General features: G+C 36.7%; 1 protein-coding gene across 2 annotated transcripts in view; it reads left to right on the plus strand.

The window, feature by feature from the left end:
• LOC136033174 (uncharacterized) overlaps positions 1–14,319 on the plus strand; it is a 51,077-nt gene extending 36,758 nt beyond the window's left edge. For both annotated transcript variants that reach the window (XM_065713867.1, XM_065713868.1), the window contains exon 4: positions 10,547–14,319. In XM_065713867.1, the coding sequence (XP_065569939.1) occupies positions 10,547–10,891 (345 nt within the window). In that variant the 3' untranslated portion in view covers positions 10,892–14,319. The remainder of the gene's footprint in view (positions 1–10,546) is intronic.
• Positions 14,320–17,912: the final 3,593 nt, after the last annotated feature.

Consider the following 17,912-nt stretch of genomic DNA (forward strand, 5'->3'; position numbering starts at 1 on the left):
ATGTCATCCCGATGTATGCAAGCTCTATCCAAGGGATATTGAAACATGTCAAATTCTTTCTGAAATCCTTGAAAATGCTATAGCATTAGAATGTTCGACTGATAAAACCGTTAATTTCAACATTGACGGTTTGTATTATTGTAAAATCAATTACAGGGTCACAAGAAAGCTTGGAATTCTTGTACTGTAGTCCAAACGACGGATGTCATACTTTTTGCGGTCTCTAGGAACACTAGCTCCACATTTTCTTGTCTTGACCTTTTTTATTAATAATGTATATAAGCCAGCTTCGAAAACCCAGATTTTACGACAAACACTTAAAGTCCAGGGTTCGTACATGTGATTAAGTGATTATTTAGAAGAAGTCAAGTTCGTCATCTATAGCGATAGAAATATTAGAGTTTCTGCAGATGAAAATACAATAATGAAGTTATTTGGTGAGAGCCTTGATATTTCGTCTTTATCTGCTCGCAACAGTCACAATACATTGTGGGGTATTCATACTTGATTTTAGTCCTGATGATGAGGGTGGCTAACGTCAGTGATGAATGCCCCATAATGCATTATGACTGTTACGAGAAGATTAAGACAAAATATCAATTGAAGCCTCTAAGATCCCTTCCAAATAAGAAAGGTTCTGATGTAATGTTGGACACGATTTTAGAACACGTCCAACATTACTTACCCAAAGATGACAGAGAACAGCTGATTGACTGAACAGGTTGCAAAGAGGATGTCACACGTTCAATCACAGTCTGTGATTAGTGTGCTGGAAAATGTTGAAAAGTCAGATTTTTTCCCACGTCTCCTCCTTAGTTTTGAAAAATACATTTTTTTATCTTCACTGAAAAATGCCCTTCTATGGGTCTTTTCCTTAAGAAAACAATGAAATTGCCCCTCCCCCTTTTATATTTTTGTGAGTAGACGTTCCTGGTAAGGGGAAATATACCAAAAACCAGAATCTGGAGTAAAGTGAGGGATGTAGTGAACTTCATAATGAGGTAATAACAATGTTGACTTTCTTTATGTCAAATTTATTGGAAAAGATTGATCTTTGATCCAACTGTAAATTATGAATTAATGATGCCTCACAAGTGCTTAATCTGTTCCAAAGAAAATGTTCTGGAAAATGTTGAAAAGTCAGAAGAATACTGATCTGTGTTAAATAACCTTCATATCGATTATACATCGGGATGTATAAAATGTCTCAAAAAGATTGAAATGGTGATGATTCGGACTGACAATGCCTTGTCTTACAATCACCAGATTAGGGCAAGTAACTGTGTTGAAGAGACCTAGAACAGAACGTGTTGACTCTCTTAAGGGGAGAATAGTATATCTACCTGTTGATGTGCAAGCAAATGCAGACATTCAACCTGAAAAATTTCTTAACATTGATAGTTTTATAATCATTGTCAATAATCAGCCCACTTACAACAAGAATGTCTGGACTGCACTAATAGATTTGAGAAAATTCCATGAAGCATCGTTGGGGTTAAGAGAGAACAACAGTCTCTATAAAACAATGCACGCATTCAGCCTAGAAGATTTAAATAAAATACTTGAAACGCGTGTTGCTGAAAAAGTGGTTGGTGTTGATAATATACCTGAAATATCAGAAGCTGCAATCCTTCAGAATCCTTCAGAAACATTTTTCTCTTCAGCCACTGAATCCAGTGGTCTCAAAAGATTTTATAGACGATTTTAAACAAATGAAAGATCTCGGTATAGACCAATTTCAAGTCAAGGAATTAGAAGGTGACAGCGAAGACTTATTTCAGGAAGAACTTGATCTAAAAGTGTTTCCAGATGTTTTCTCGGTGGGAAAAAATAGCATGCGTGGCGAGGCAAGACCTTTTCGGATTAAGGATGCAGGATATTTTAAATCAAGGCCTCTTAGCAGACATACAAAGTTTCGTCTTGACAAACAGTTTCTTTTTCTTAGCTTCTAATTGCAAGAACTTTCTTACATGTGTAATAGCATCAGTCATCTGTTGCGCAGTGTGACATCAAAATCAAAATGCTCGTCAATTTATAGACTGGCTTTATTCCCGAGATGGAGAGATGGAAGCAACTTTGTTTTCGGTTCAGTCTGTTCAGTCAAAAATCAGGGGATCTCAGCAGTATTTTCAATCGGTTACATATTGTAAGTTTGCCTTTCCTCGTCCTACAAAGGAACGATCAGAATTGCATTATATCATTGACTGATTGGCTTATGGGACAGACGGTAAAAAGCCACGAAAAATAATATATCATCTGCTTCGAAGTATAAGGCTGCCCCCTCTTCTAGGGCCAGAAACTGCGTCTGGTTGTTGCCTTAACGAGACGTTGGGCAAACTTTCCTTCTCAACACCCCTTCTCAACGCGTTGATTTCTATTTATAAGTTTCTTTATCCAAAGCTCTTAAGGAAATAACCAATCAATTAATTTGGTTGCCTTAATACTTATGGTTTTGATAGTTGAGTGGACCTCAAGTGGAGCCAAGATGTTGGTTTTGGTTTAGGCGATACTTCCAGTGGTTTTAGTTTCTTTTTCTTTTGTCTTTTTAAAATGTATTCTCGTATCAATCGAAACGGAGGATAATTGAATTTTTTTTTCTTTTTCTTTTCTTTTCATTTTCCTCTCCTTTTTATATTGTTTTTATTTATGTGTGTATTAGGGATGTAAGCCCAGACAGGCTTTGCTTCGGGCCATTTGGTTATTTTGTTCTGTTTATTTATATTAATAAATCTACTTTTTCTCAGATAATACTAAAAATAGGAGGTAGTAAACGTTGTACTTCGTGTTATTTTTGTGGGAGATGTGTACTGGGGTAATTCCCCCGGTCATACACAGGGGAATTTACCAGGGTTCTTATGCTAAATTCTTTTTGACTTACTTTATCTTTTTCAATTTGATTTTACGCGTAGAGATATATCGGGGAAATTACTCAGGGAAAATTTTCAAAGGAATTGAAATTGTATGGGGGATTTTTCCTTGGAGGGATTTTTCACGGGAAATGTTCTCTATGTGGGGAATTTTAAGAGGGAGAAACTTTCTATTGAGACATCAGGAGGGGAGAATTTCCAGGAAACTTTTTCCATGGAAGGAGGATTTCCGGTATGATTTGAAAAATAATTAGAGATTAAAATAAAAACGAGCCTTTTTTTCAACGAAAGTTGGTTCAAAGAATTCTTCAGGCGGAATCGTCCGGAAGAAGTTTTCTGAGGGGAATTTGAGCAGGGATGGGATTGTCCGGGGGAGGGGGATCTCACTCGGGAGGAACTTCCTAAGGAGGAATTTTCTTGGGGGGCATTTTCCCTGGGGAGAAAAGGCGGATTTTCCTGTATTATTCAAAAAACAATTAATTAAAAAAACATTTTTTTCCAACTAAAACTAAGGAGTAAAATCCAAAGTTAAAACGAACCGAAATTGTATCGTGTATGAGAAGTAGGTCCCTCTCCTCAATACCTCGTTTTTTACGCTAATTGAAAATTTGTATCCCAATTATTTAAGAACAACTCTTGAAACTAAAGAGCCGTTTAATTAGGGCAACGATATTTTTAAAATACAAAAAGAAATTTTGGTGTGAAGAGCGAGGTATTGAGGAGGAGTTATCCCCCTCATGCACAGAAAAATTTCTGTTCTTTGAGTTTTAATGTTGTTCCGTGCATTCAGTGGATTTTTTTGTTTAATCGCTGAAAGACAGAACCTAGTTTCAGGGGAAACTATGGACATGCGGCTGATTTTAAAAGCCAAAAATAGCCGGTATCTTCTTTTTCTTTATCCTGAGCCCGAGTAATTCCAAATCAGGGTTTCTTTGATATTCATTCATGTAGTGGAAGTTTTTGTATTTATTCAAAATTTGTAAAATATTGCGAAAAATACTCTTTTATTACAATTTTCGTTACTGAATTTTGGCAAAACCTACAGTTAATCTGAACAAAAAAAAACTGATCAGAAATATAAAAACAGTTATCGAATATCGAAAGTAAAAATATCGATATATCGTATACTCAAATTATCGCCAAACACTAGTGGCGATAGCTTGAGTCGCGTAAAAAGATCAAAATTAACCGCAGAATTGCATCTATATGAACAATAATACCACTTTCCGTCCACCCTAAATTCTCTAGTGAAAATATTATTAAGGGCTTATTCAACATAACTAATGTTCATTGAAAATTATGATCAAATTATCAAATTTTGTCCAATATTTTAATCACAGTCCGAAGTTTTAATTCTTAAGCAGAAAAATGGAAAATGCGGAACGCTACCAATCAATTCAAAATTGTCGCTGCGTATAATTTATCATCAGGAAATCGGGGTTTACGGGGCCGATACCTCACATAATATTTTAGTTAGGTCTAGCCATGATTTGAAAAACGATCAGAAGTTAAAGAGAACAAACTTTTTTTAAACTGAAAGGAAGGAGTAACATTAGAACTTAAGCGAAAAGTAATTATTCCATATATGAGGAGGGCTGCCCCATCCTCAACTGATCGCTCTTTGCACTAAGGTTGGACTTTTTATAAAAATCTCTAAGAACGACTGCTGAAACACTAGTACTGTTGAAGTGAATTAAGATTTTTCTTAAAGCACTAAAATTTCTTAGCGTAACGAACGAGATTAGTTTAGAAAAAGCAGCCCTCTTCGTATACGGAATAATTTCTGTTCGCTTTAAGTTTAAATGTTGCCCTAATTGAATACCTCCATGCTGCATATAAGAAGAAGAAGAAGAAGAAGTTTATTATTATTATACAATACAATACAAAATACAATTCAAAATGGAATTACAATACACTTAGTACCCCTCGAAAGGCTCCATGGCAAGGGATACAAGGGGGACAAAAAATACAAATAACAACTACAATATAAACAATATATATATAAGTGGTATACAATATAAGCAACAACTACAAAAAAAAGAAAAAAAAAGAAGAACAATAGAACATACCTAAACATAGAGAACATACCTGAGGCCTGGGAGTCAAAGCGCAGAGAAGACAACCATACACCATGAACAAAACTCAAGGTACAACGATTCCTCAGAGGAAAAAAAAGTTATTCTATTTGATTCTTTATTAAATGATCCTTAAGAATCCTTTTAAAAGCCCCAAATGAGCGGCATCTCTGTACTGAAGAAGGTAGTGAATTCCAGACCTGTTGACAAGCAATGAGGGGATTGAAGTCTGATCGAATAGTAGGGGTAGGCGGAATGTAGATATTATTTGAAGAACAAAGGCTATATGGAGCTGAATCAGAAATAAACATAGGAGTTTTCCGAAGAGATTTTGGAAGATTGCCGTGAAGCTGATGAAAGACAAAAGAAGCACAAGAAATAATGTAAATAGACCGTAGACTTAAGAGCGGTGTTGGTGAAGAACGGTTGGTGTCCGTAACCAGACGCCGTGCTTTATTATACGTGACAGAAAGTGACCGCAACGTAGACGGAAAAGCAGACATCCATACAATGGGGCAATAAGAAACATATGACTGGACAAGACAGAAAAAAAGAAGTTTCAGAATAGATCCAGGAAATGTGTGTCTAAGTTTTCGAATGATACCCAAACTCCGTGAGACTTCAACCCTAATCATGGCTACATGGTTTCTGAATGAAAGATTCTCATCAAGCAGGATACCAAGAAACCGGACCACCCGATTCTCTGGTCTACACAAGGAGCCTTGTGACACCTGAAGATGTGTAAGCTGAGGAAAAGCTATACGAATTCGAGAAAAAATAAGAAAATGTGACTTATCAACATTCAAGACCAAGTAATTCGCATTAAACCATGAAATAACTCTCTCGAATAATGCCACAAGATTAGACTTGATATCACATTCTGTCCTCCCAATGGTCCCAAGAGTGGTATCATCAGCAAAAGCAAGAAGAAAATCTTCGTTAGAAGTAGTATTGGAACACGACCGAGTGTCAGGATGACACAGCTTGCAGCATGCCAGAGGCCTGGTGGTTTTTTTTTTTACCGCTGAAATCAGATCATTGACATAAATCAAAAATAAAATGGGACCAAGAACAGATCCCTGAGGGACACCATAATATACTTCAGAAGGGCTCCGGAAAAGCGGATCAATTGAAATAAGCCTACCAGAAAGATATGAATCAAACCAAGAAAAGGTGTTTGATCTCATACCAATATGCGATAGTTTCCAAAGAAGAATCCGATGAGTCAAGGAATCAAAAGCTTTACGAACATCCAAAAATAAAGCTGCCGGGATATGACCAGAATCTATTGCCGAATGAATGAAATTCGAGAAAGCTGCGCAAGCATGCTCCGTAGAGTGACTCGCTCGGAATCCAAACTGGAAATCATGCAAAAATTCTTTTGCATCCAGAAAACTAAGAAGCCTGGATAGCATAGCCTTCTCAAAAATTTTGCTGAAAACAGATAGGAGAGAAATTGGCCTATAATTAGCAGGATCACTCCGAGAACCACCTTTATACAGCACTATAACCTTAGCTCGCTTGAGAGATTCAGGGAAAATTTCTTTTTCGAAAGACAGATTGACAAGCTTAGTCAATGGTGACAGAATAGCTGGCAGAATGGCACGGATAACCCTTGTAGGAATTTTGTCTGGTCCTGAAGAGGATGATCCTTTAAGAGCATTCACGATACGAGCTACCTCAAATTCAGTAACAGAATTCAAGACCATCGACTTTAAACACGGGGGTCCAAGAAAGGACCTGAAATCGCAACGAAAAGTTGCAGAGCTTGCAGAGGAAGCAGTTGCCTTCCCTATATTAGAAAAATAAGAGGTAAGCTCTAGCTGAACATCCGCATCTCCTTGAACGGTTTTACCATCGAGTATCAACATTGATGGAACAGAAGGCAGAGGAGGATTAGGTCTAAGAACTGAATTAATTAAATACCATGTCTTCCTAACATCCTTCCCACATTCAGAAAATTTCCTATGATAATACGTTCGTGATGAGCTACAGATGACGAAGCTTTGTAAAGCTTCCACAAATAATTTTTCCTTTTCCAACTTTTATGGAGACCTGAACTCATCCATGGATTCAGTGGTGCTATCCTTTTCGAAGTATGGGGCGCTGGACCCTGATTGCAAATTTCCAGTATTCCTTCTTTCACTAAATCATAAAAGAAATCAAAAGAGCGGTTAAAATCTGAATCAGAAATCAAACTGTCCCATGGTAGATCAGCTAGACGAGAATTAAGTAGACTTAGCTCAGCATCACCATAACGGAAAAATGGGAGAGTAGATGGTGATGCTATACACTGTGTTTTATCGTCACTCTTGTATTGGAAAATAGCGGGAAAATGGTCAAAAATATCACTAACCAGCACCAAATTATCTAAAACATCTAGTGACGAAAAAGTATTATCGATAAGAGACGCATGCGTGTCAGTAACTCGGGTTGGTATACAAACTAAAGGTAGAGTTCCCGAAGAGAGCATCATCGACAAAAAATCAATAGCTGAAGCAGATTTTTGATCCAGCAGGTTGAGGTTAAAATCACCCATAAGGATTAGTTCATTGGGATGTTTTTGGACTGAGTCCAAAACTTCTTCCAGAATTTTTAAAAACGAAGGAATAGATCCACTGGGGGACCTATAAACCAAACCCACAGCTAAATACTTACGCATTGATTTAATCTCAATAAAAAGGGATTCAAAGATTCCTTCCTCATTTCTGCTCAAATCACTTCGGACATTATATGTAAGACGATCAGCAATATAAAGGACAAGGCCATCTCACGCCATCTGTTTCCTATTCAGCCTCTCCATTTTATATCCCGGAACATCTAAAAGGATATCCTTTTTTGAATCTAGGAAAGTTTCACATAATCCTATAACATCAGGAGTTCCACCACTGACGATCCGTTTCAGCTCATCAAAAGACGAGCAAAGTCCCTGAATGTTAAGATGAAACACAGAGAAGACATCGTTACGTTTAGAGGAGGCAGAACTATTTGAATGCGAAATATACTTACTTTTATTAGCCGAATTAGAATCAGTATTCTTGAGATTTCTACTTCCAATTGAATTATTAATTATATTTTCAATATCTAAAGGATTATTTTGTAATTCAATTAAACGTTCCCCCAAAGAGTTGATACCAACCTGGTCACCAATAGAAATCGTCGATTTACTCATGGTGGATGGCAGTTCCGCTCCATGACCAAACCCACCAGACCAAAGGTATAAGGAAAAAATATAAGGAAAAAAATAAAAAATAGTATAATCGAGGTAAGGATAAATAAGAAAAAGTAGGGAAAGGGAAGGAAAAAGAAACAAGGAAAAACCAAGAAATAAACAAATAATCACCACTGGTAATGTAATCGTGAAAGAACCATGTATATGCCAAGATATGAAATTTATCACAGGAGTCATTGGCTCACGGTTTTATGGTTTTTAGGGCAATTAATGCTGTAGCACGTATGGCCTGGAGCTTTACAACTAACGCAAAAAGGACTGTTCTTACACGGGGATTCAGATTTAGACTTATGGTCACTAGCTCCGCATTTTGAGCACCGGGTGGCGTTTGTGCAGTTTGCTGCAAGGTGGCCAGTCATGTGGCAGTTAAAGCATCGAAGAGGCAAAAACACAAACTCCTGGGTGGCAAGCCGCTCATAGCCGATTTTCACTGATTCTTGAAGGAACTGATCTAAGTCTTTTCTTGATTTGAAATACACTTTGAATGTGCGTGACGCACCACACTTAGCTGTTTTGATGCATTTTGGGATTAATTCCTTCAGTGACGAGTCGACTAGTTCGTCCGGTACTTGTTTAACAACAGCAACAAAAGCAGGCTCCTTAAGTGTAATATTTAGAGTTGGGTCAGAACACTTTGCCTTTTCAACAACTAGACTAGCGGTTTCTTTAGACGAGACGACAAGTTTCCATTCATTCTTGCCACGGCGTAGCTCAGATACATCGCTGCGAGGGCTAGGACAAAGACTGTCCATAAATGCTTGACGCTCCGTTGGGCCTTTTAGCTCTTTTGGAGGGTTTTTTAGTATTACAGCATACGAGGGTTTAGGCATTGAGTCATGACTTTGGGGCAAGACCAGTGACTGGTCAGAGAGGCTACTTGAAGGGTGAGATATGTTTGCCAGAACGCTGTCCAATTTACGCGATAACTCATTGACCTTGGATATAGTTGGGACTTCACATGGACTAAGAATAATAAATTTTGGGATTTTTGTGTTTTGCTTGGCAGCAGCAACTAAAGTTTTACACATGTTAAGAATATTATCTTCGTCTTTAGAGTGAGTCACCATTCGAGTTGTAACACTTAGTTCGGCATAAAGAACTTTATTTGCTTGGATGATGGTATCGCGATCAAAATAAGTTACAGCTGCCTTTTGGATTAACTCTTGCCTAACTCCATCAGTTAGAGATCGGCTTAAAAAGTTCAAAACAGGATCCAAAATTAATTTGTCTTCCATCTTACACTCACCAAATGCTTTCTAAAATTAGCCTGTCTCACTCCTTTACTCCACCTTCCCTCTCTCCTCTCTCCTTCCTCCTTTCCTCTCTTTTCTTTTCTTTTCTTTTTCTTTCCTCTCCTTCTATTCCCTCTCTCCTTGCATTCAATTTAAGTCCACAGAATATCAAATATGTGAAATCAATAGATGTTGACACCTTAATAAACCGTCACACAAGTTTTAATTAAAAACTGGTATTTTGCCAAATACTGCGAGATCTAGCAAGTGGGATTAAAATTCATACCTCAGACTATCAGGTATGTGAAAATGAAAAATAATCCGATTAGTTTAGATGTTGACACCATGAAAGCTAGTTCAGTACTTAAGTACTGAACTAGTTCAGTACTAGTTCAGACTGTCGCTATTAGCTTATGTTCTTTTCGTTTCTACTTAACACTTATCTGTCTTTAAAAACATCCACTTCATTCATTCAAAAATAGGCCACTTTGGTGAAAAACCCGCTTTAGTGACTTTATGTGCGTCCAAAGTAAAAAGCAGGGGGAGGGAGGATTCAGACCCCTGAATAAAATATTCATAAAGAGTAATTTTGTAACATTTGTAGAAAATTTAATTGCTTCCATTGCAATCTTCTTCAAACCTCAGCCCCCCCCCCCTCGATCAAAATTCTCCAGGTGTTCTTGGATGGCTTACTACCTCATGATGCACAAATACTCTATCCTCTAGCGTTGATAATTTGTATTTGTAAGTGTTAAAGTATGGAATAAGTATCTGTGTTCGTTTATATTTTCAATAATATCAATGGTAATTTTTAATTTCGCGTATTTACGATATCGAAATATCTTTCAGGATTATTTCCAGCCAGTATTTTTTTTCATTTTTTAAGGGTATTAATGCTGACAATCTAATAAATGCTGATATCGATGCAGGAGTAGCTCTAGGCCTTGGCAAGGTGGGGGCGGCTGCCCCTATCTCCCCCAGTTTTTCTGTGATCAGACATTATTTCTTTTTATTTTATATTTTTACGCTCCTATTAAGGTACCTTGCCTCCCCCCCCCCAATTCTGAGGCTTAAAAGCCTACTATCAATGCTGATAATGAATTTTTAAATACATCAATGGTGACAGTTTATATCTTTCAGGAAATCAATCTTGAAGTTTGGATGAAATATCCGAGTCATCTCCAGCCAATAGCTCTTTTATCTGAATCTGAGGAGGATAATATCAGCCTGATTTATGAAGGTGTAAATCACAATCCTGTTGACATTGTTGTTTTATTTCTCCATTTCCCAAAAATACTGAGCGAAATCCTCAAAAAGACAAATTCTAATGATGTAAGCGAGCAAAGAATGATAAATCATATATTATGGAGATGTTTTGGGGTAATTGTTTCTGGGGTAGACCAAACTGAGATTTTAGATGAATTGAAGAAATCCTATAATTTTCGTTCCGTTTATTGTAGTGAGCCAATGATTTTGAGTGAATGAGCAAATGAAAAATTGTAGCTATCGCTGTTAGTATTCTTGGAAGAAACCAACGAACTCAAACGAAAATTTCCTATTCTACGGTGAACCAAATTTTGAAGATGTTACTGGATATTATATATTATATTATACTGTATATTATATTATACTGTATATTATGGCATGCTTATCTCTGTGTCAAACAATACAATATTTGGTTGTTATTTTAGAGTCCTATGGGGGCTTTCAGTCCCTTCCCATCCCTGATAATACCAAACCCGTTGCGATTATTACTATAGTTTGTTGTTTCCTATACTATTCTCTCTGTATTGTGTTATAAAAACTAGTTAGAGAAGATTTTTTTAATTCATAATATACCAGCCAAAATGCTAACTTTCAGGTCACTTCTTCGGCCCTTGATAATTACAAGATAAGGCTTTTGATCTTAGGCTCTCACTTATAACAGGGTCGCACCTCCGGCACTCGCGTTCATAGAACTAATTGGTGTAGGATATCAGTATATTAGAAAGTGCTTCTAAGTGGTAGGACAATTTCACTCTCTGGCGAAAATAGGGTTGTTTGCAAGTTTAGTGCTGAAACTGGCAACTTCAAGTTTTGTAGTTTTTTAATCATTTTTTTCTACTCTAATATAATTTTACCACTTTCAGGAGAGAATATTTTACCTGAGATTCTAGAATTTGATTTTTAAAGTATTTGTTTGACTGTTTGCTGTATGAACTTAACCCTCTCGCGGGCGAATTTCGAAATTTTTTGGAACCACATTTTGAAGACACTTTTCCAAGACCAAAAAATAGCGAAGATTTAAGATATTTATTCAGAAAAGGCATTGAAAATGAAAAACTTTTAATTTTGAAAGCGCTCTCACTTGTGGATGTTGCCCATTACGGACGTACATGAAGACATTCAATGCTTTCAGGGTAAACAGGAGTTTGGCACTTCTTACACTCGAAACATGTTTATCGTTCACAGTTCTGGTCGTGGCACATCGATGCATTTTTCTTTTCCGATTTCGATGGTCAATGTCCTGACATCCTATCCAAACTGACTTCTTTTGAGACTAACTGGGTCACAATCCGCTTTGAAAGAGCCAGACGACCTGGACGCCCAGGACTTGTGCGCATCCTAACCATGCCCTTGTTCAGAAGCAACACTGCGACAGATGCTTTGAATTCCAGAAGGTCAGATCTGGTTCCAGGCACAAGTCTGCGATGAATAATTTAGGAATTGACAACAGTAACGTCACTAAAATGATGAATTAGTCGCATATGCCACCTCTTGTTCCTAAAATATACTTACAGTGTGATGTGAGAGAGTTCAAGAGGTCAACACCTCCCATGCATTTATTGTGTTCTTTGTCAGAAAATGGTCTTTCAATGCCTACTTTCTCCTTTTTCGAGCTACTACATCTCTCTCCAATATCAACTGCATGGTACCCAGCGTATGAGGAGCATAACGTAACACGGTTATTGTCTTTTTACCGCAACACAGTGATACCTTCCACTGACGTTGCATATGAGGCGGATCCTCGGTGTTTCTTTTTCATTTCTTTCTCTTTGACCAGTTTCTTCGCAGTGTTGCCAAGTCTGTTCACACGCAGTGTACTGACGCTGTAAATATATTCTTTTACTAAGGTTTCTAGAGAGTGATTGAAGTGAAAAAGTCGTCAAAATACACCTTCGCATTTTTCTTTTCAAAACCACAAAAAAGGCGAAAAAGAGCATCCCCACCTAAGCCATATTTGGAGGTCTGAATGCGACTGCTGCTTCCCTGGTAAGGTTCGAAGTTGTAAACATATCCTGAAACACCAGAACGCACTCAAAGCTTAAGCCCCATTTCGTCAGTTTTGACACCGTATATTGTTTTAGACTACTCCTGCAATTGAAAGGTACCATCATTTCATCAAGTGAATGATACTCTTTATCAGACAAGGCGGTTTTGCAGGCACTGAGAAGGAGCTCAAAGAAAGGCCTTATCTTATAGTACTTGTCTCCGTTGCTTTTTTCCTCGCTTGTGAAATGCAGGCATTCACGGATCTTTATGAAACACTTGCTAGATATGTAGTCGGATACAAACGGTAGTCGCAAAGACCTGTGCCAATAGTTCTCAAGTCTTGGGTAGCGAACGTAGCTCATCACCAATAAACAGCCAAGATAAATGCAGAATTCAGCAACGGTAAGACCGAGCTCATAGCCATTTTTCTCATAGCGAAGCAATTAGACTCGCAGACTGTCATCTCCAGGATATCAGAAGTCGTCAATGCTTCGAGATAGTCTACAGCGTCTACCTCTTCATTTAGATTTAAGAAAACGCTGTGCTCACCGGAAAAAGGGGGTACACTTGATCCAATAGGGTTGTCCCTGCTTAATTTCCATAGCCTCGCCTTCTTCACTTTAGTTTTCCTAGCGACACTGCTTACTGATGGCGTATAATTGTCGTTTCTAACCGTGTCACAGCTATCTGTTGGCTTGGTTGATATATTAGCAGCTGGTTGATTACTAGCATAAGTTCTTTCAGATTCAACTTCGGCACTCGGTTGAGTAATTACGTTGTGACCGAAGAAAGTGTCAGCAACTCCAGATGAGACCCAGGCTGGGTCTCAACCGTCTTCTTCATCGCTTGTAAGATCGACATCTGATGCTTCGTAATTGATGTCACTTTCCTCGTCAAATATGATTTTGATGGCTTCTTCTTCAGTCAACTTACTTCGTATCTGCAAAAGAGAATTGACTTTATCATTATCATTTTTTTCACCTTTTACGGTAGAAAACAAAGGGGCATAATACTCAAACGTGGACATAATGAGCATGATCACCATCTGCCTAAATCAGAGTGATAATGCCAATTTGCCCGGTTGAGTACCTTTCCAGATGTATTACTATTAGTAAGGCACTGTTCTCAGACGTAGACAGTGGTGATTCTGCATTAGGAACGAATTTGGGCAATATCTTCATGAGTGGACAAAAAGATGATGGCCACAAATCCTAGCCTAAATGCCTCTAAAACATAAAAGAGTAACCAGAGTATAGGGAATAGGCTATTTAATTCTGGAGAAAAATTCAAGCAGCTCAAAAAGTTTTGGATTTGATTCAAAAAAATCAAAATTTGAACTCACCTTTTGTTTGTAAGCACAATAAATATTCCTGATAATGCCTGCTACCTTTTGCAGTTTTTGAAACTTTTCGATAGATGTCTACTACAGTCCGATAGAAACGCCTATTGAGATGAAATAGCACTGAATTTCTGATAAAAAAAAAAAAACAACATTGAGTTTTAAGCTGGAGGAAATTAAGACAAAGTGTTCTCAAAAAGCACCAGCACCCACGAGAGGGTTAAAATCTTTAATTGCAGTTTATTTATCTTTTATTGTCATACTTAATGTTATACAATTTTGTCATATCTGTTTTTTTTAATACAAATTCTTTTTACTGATATTAGGTCATTGCTTTATCCATCACTGGCCTGTAACTACAATTTCATGAGTCGGTTTATTGATTCGCGGTGAATAAATACAAAAGTCGTATCTAAACGTTAAGGGGGTACCGGGTTCGAGCCCCTACCCCTACCGAAATATTAGTCCGACTCTTAAAAAAGTCGGAAAAATGTATATAAACAAATGTTTTATGCATTTTGATTTTTTTGTAACCCCCCTCCCCAACAAAAATTCTTGATAAGCTCTTGACGAATACCATTGCGATAACGATCTTTCTTTTCTTTTGTTATATGAATGCATATCTAAGTGTTTTAGAAGTTCTTTTTTTTTTAATTTGGCTATTGTTTAATTTTGTTCGAGCGGGTATATTGACTACAGTAACGTATTGACGGAAAGCTAGGGACCGAAAGTTATTCTTACAGTTATGCATTCCTCAAGCTAATCCTCAGTGTTGAAATTTTGGCATAAAGCCATGCGGGACATCATGGGCACAGTTTTGTTGGGTGCTCCAGTAAGTGCAAAATCTTAGCATTCATGATCGGATACGACAACTTCCAATTTTCTACGAGAACCTGCTCTATACAGTGAGGTCGGGAAATGATACTTACCTCAGGGCACTGATACAGGTTTCAGCGATCCAGGAAATGATACACTTACATCTGGGTTTAGATAAAACTCCGGGGCATATACCACACATTTTATGAGAGGCAGACCCACTTACGTTGTTAAAGGGGATATGGGTACAAAAATGTACCTGCCTCTGGGTGTTGAAAAGCCTACCTATGCTTCTGGTTCATACTATCGTGCAACTATCCCATATTTTTCCATCCTAACCACAAATGGCTCGTTCATTTATAAACATCTTTAGGCAGACTTTTATGCTGAGTCGATTGTTAAAGATTATTTGTCTATATTTTCAAAACTCAAACGGAAACTGGAACAGATTAAGCACTTGTGAGGCATCCTTTATTCATATTTTACAGTTGGATCAAAGATCAATCTTTTCCAATAAATTTGACATAAAGAAAGTCAACATTGTTATTACCTCATTATGAAGTTCACTACATCCCTCACTTTACTCCAGATTCTGGTTTTTGGTATATTTCCCCTTACCAGGAACGTCTACTCACAAAAATATAAAAGGGGGAGGGGCAATTTCATTGTTTTCTTAAGGAAAAGACCCATAGAAGGGCATTTTTCAGTGAAGATAAAAAAAATGTATTTTTCAAAACTGAGGAGGAGACGTGGGAAAAAATCATACGGGGACAACTCTCTCCCCCATTGACACGCCTGCTTCTTACGGCGCGGATGGAGGAATGGCTTCACTTTGAAAGAGAATAGCACAAGAATCTAATTTTGGGTACAGTACGGTTTATTCCTTTGAAGTTGTAGGTTAATAAACTGAAGATTTCTCTGGAGAACAGAAGATATGGGTATAATGTCTCGAAAAAAATACGGTTCTAGCCCTTAAAATTTGAATTTTACCCAAACGTTGACCAAAATAAGGTGGGAATAGTTTTCTGCTAAAAATAAGTATCAATTTTCGTTTTATATTTTTAGTTAGTATTTTTATATTTTTAGCCAGAATTTTTATTATGATTGTTTTGTAAGGTCATTTTCAAGCTTACATGCATATAAGAAGCCTTTGGAATGTATATTTTTGTTGCTGCTTATAAATTTATATCAGTCCTCTACATCAGTTTATTAGGTCAAAATTTAACGTTATAAACGCACAAAATTTAAATAAATGTTTAAAATTAAAAAAACGTGATAACCAAAATTTAGCGTATAAACTGGAAGAACAAACTTTACTGCTTAAGTAGCTTTCCAACTCTTTGTTAATTCCTGCTAAAGATAAAATAGTTTATGTTCACGCATTTTACGATTTTTAAATTTTACGATATCAAAATCTGATGAAAAAAATAAATTTGTCGGAAAATTTTCTTATGGAAAATGGAATTTATTTAAAAAAATGCGTTTGATAAACATTAGTATACGTTAAGTAAAAAAGCTACGTTAAGAATAAAACTTGACCAAACAAAAAAAAATACTCGAGGGGTTTTGGGCTTCGCGCTCTTGACTTTTGAGGGGTTTCGGGGTCTTTTTTTTTAATTCCTACAAATTTGTTTTAAAAATGACACTTTACTATTAAGACTACGAAAAATAATAATTACCATTCCTGAATCAACTGCATATGGCAATATTTCCTCAGATGACAGTTTTTCTTTAGAAACATGCTTTTGGCTATACAGACTATTTTACGTTTTATTGCCCCCATTAAGGACTCAAAATATAACTTCCCCCAGAAACGATTACTGAATAATAAAAGAGCATAAGAAATGGCATCAAGTGATATATTCACTTCACCGGAGCTAAATAGTGTTGAAAATTGCAAATTTACCAAAAAAAGAAGTTTGAAACATAAAAAAAATATAATTTGTAACTTCGACGAAATCAAGTTCAACATGTCTGTTCAGAGCCCACAAACGGGGGGTTTCAGTCAATTATCTACGAAAACACGGAATTGTTTTCTTTCCAAAAGGTTCGTATTGATCTGTGTTTTTTTTTTTTTTTTTTTTTTTTTTTTTTTTTTTTTTTTTTTTTTTTTTTTTTTTGCAGTTTCACCCCCAAGCAAGGGCATATCCAGGAAATTTGTTCGGGGCCAGGTTTTTTTTTAGGAGGGGGTGACAAAACAACAAAATACATAATAAATTATTTCATGTGCATTTTCGTTACGTTATTAAATTCACTTTTTTAGGGAGGTGGTTAAACGCAGTATCTCCCCCCCCCCCGGATGCAGCCTTGCCCCTAGGGATTATAGCACCAAGCCAGTTGTCATAGAATATTAAAAGACAAAAATTTGAACGAAAAATTCATGTAATAGTATCTTTTTTAAGTAATAAAATATCGAAAGGCTATGCAGAAAACCTTCCAGTTTGAGGATACATATTGATATTTGATAAATTCTTTCCTAAACATACATGCAGATTATACAAAATGAACAGTTATTACAGAAAATTACTTGTAAGATTTAATTTGACGGCTTGATTCACTCTATACTATAATTATTTATGTGCATTATTGCATAGCTGCACATCAACTACTACGAGGGGGATTATAGCATGTCTTTCGTTTGATGGGGAGGGCCACGGAGCACAATTTTGGCTAAAATATCACAAGACAAAAAAAAAAGCGAGAAAGCCATTCAATTTAGGTGTTGAAAAGCCTTATGAAGGGTTCTAGTTTCTGGGGCTACACTATCAAGCGGGGATGCGTTTCATTCCTAGGCGCATCATTGTGCAGTCCATAATTACCTTTTACAAGCAACTTAAAAATAGACAAATTAAAAACAAAAATCATTTTTGTGCACATAAAAGTAATTAACGACGTTGAAAAGGAAACGAAACATAAATTTAAAAAGACGGGATTCTACTAATCCCTGCTCTTAGCACCAAAATTTTCAACCTAGCATTTTACTGAAAGCTTATTGAAATTTATTTGCAACTACTTTATTCAACTTCTGTTCGTGAAATGATCGAAACTATCCTTACAGAATTTTCTCAAATTTCTATGCGCCTTAAATTATTATTACTA

This window comes from Artemia franciscana, chromosome 11, assembly GCF_032884065.1.
Source record: "Artemia franciscana chromosome 11, ASM3288406v1, whole genome shotgun sequence".
NCBI lineage: Eukaryota > Metazoa > Arthropoda > Branchiopoda > Anostraca > Artemiidae > Artemia > Artemia franciscana.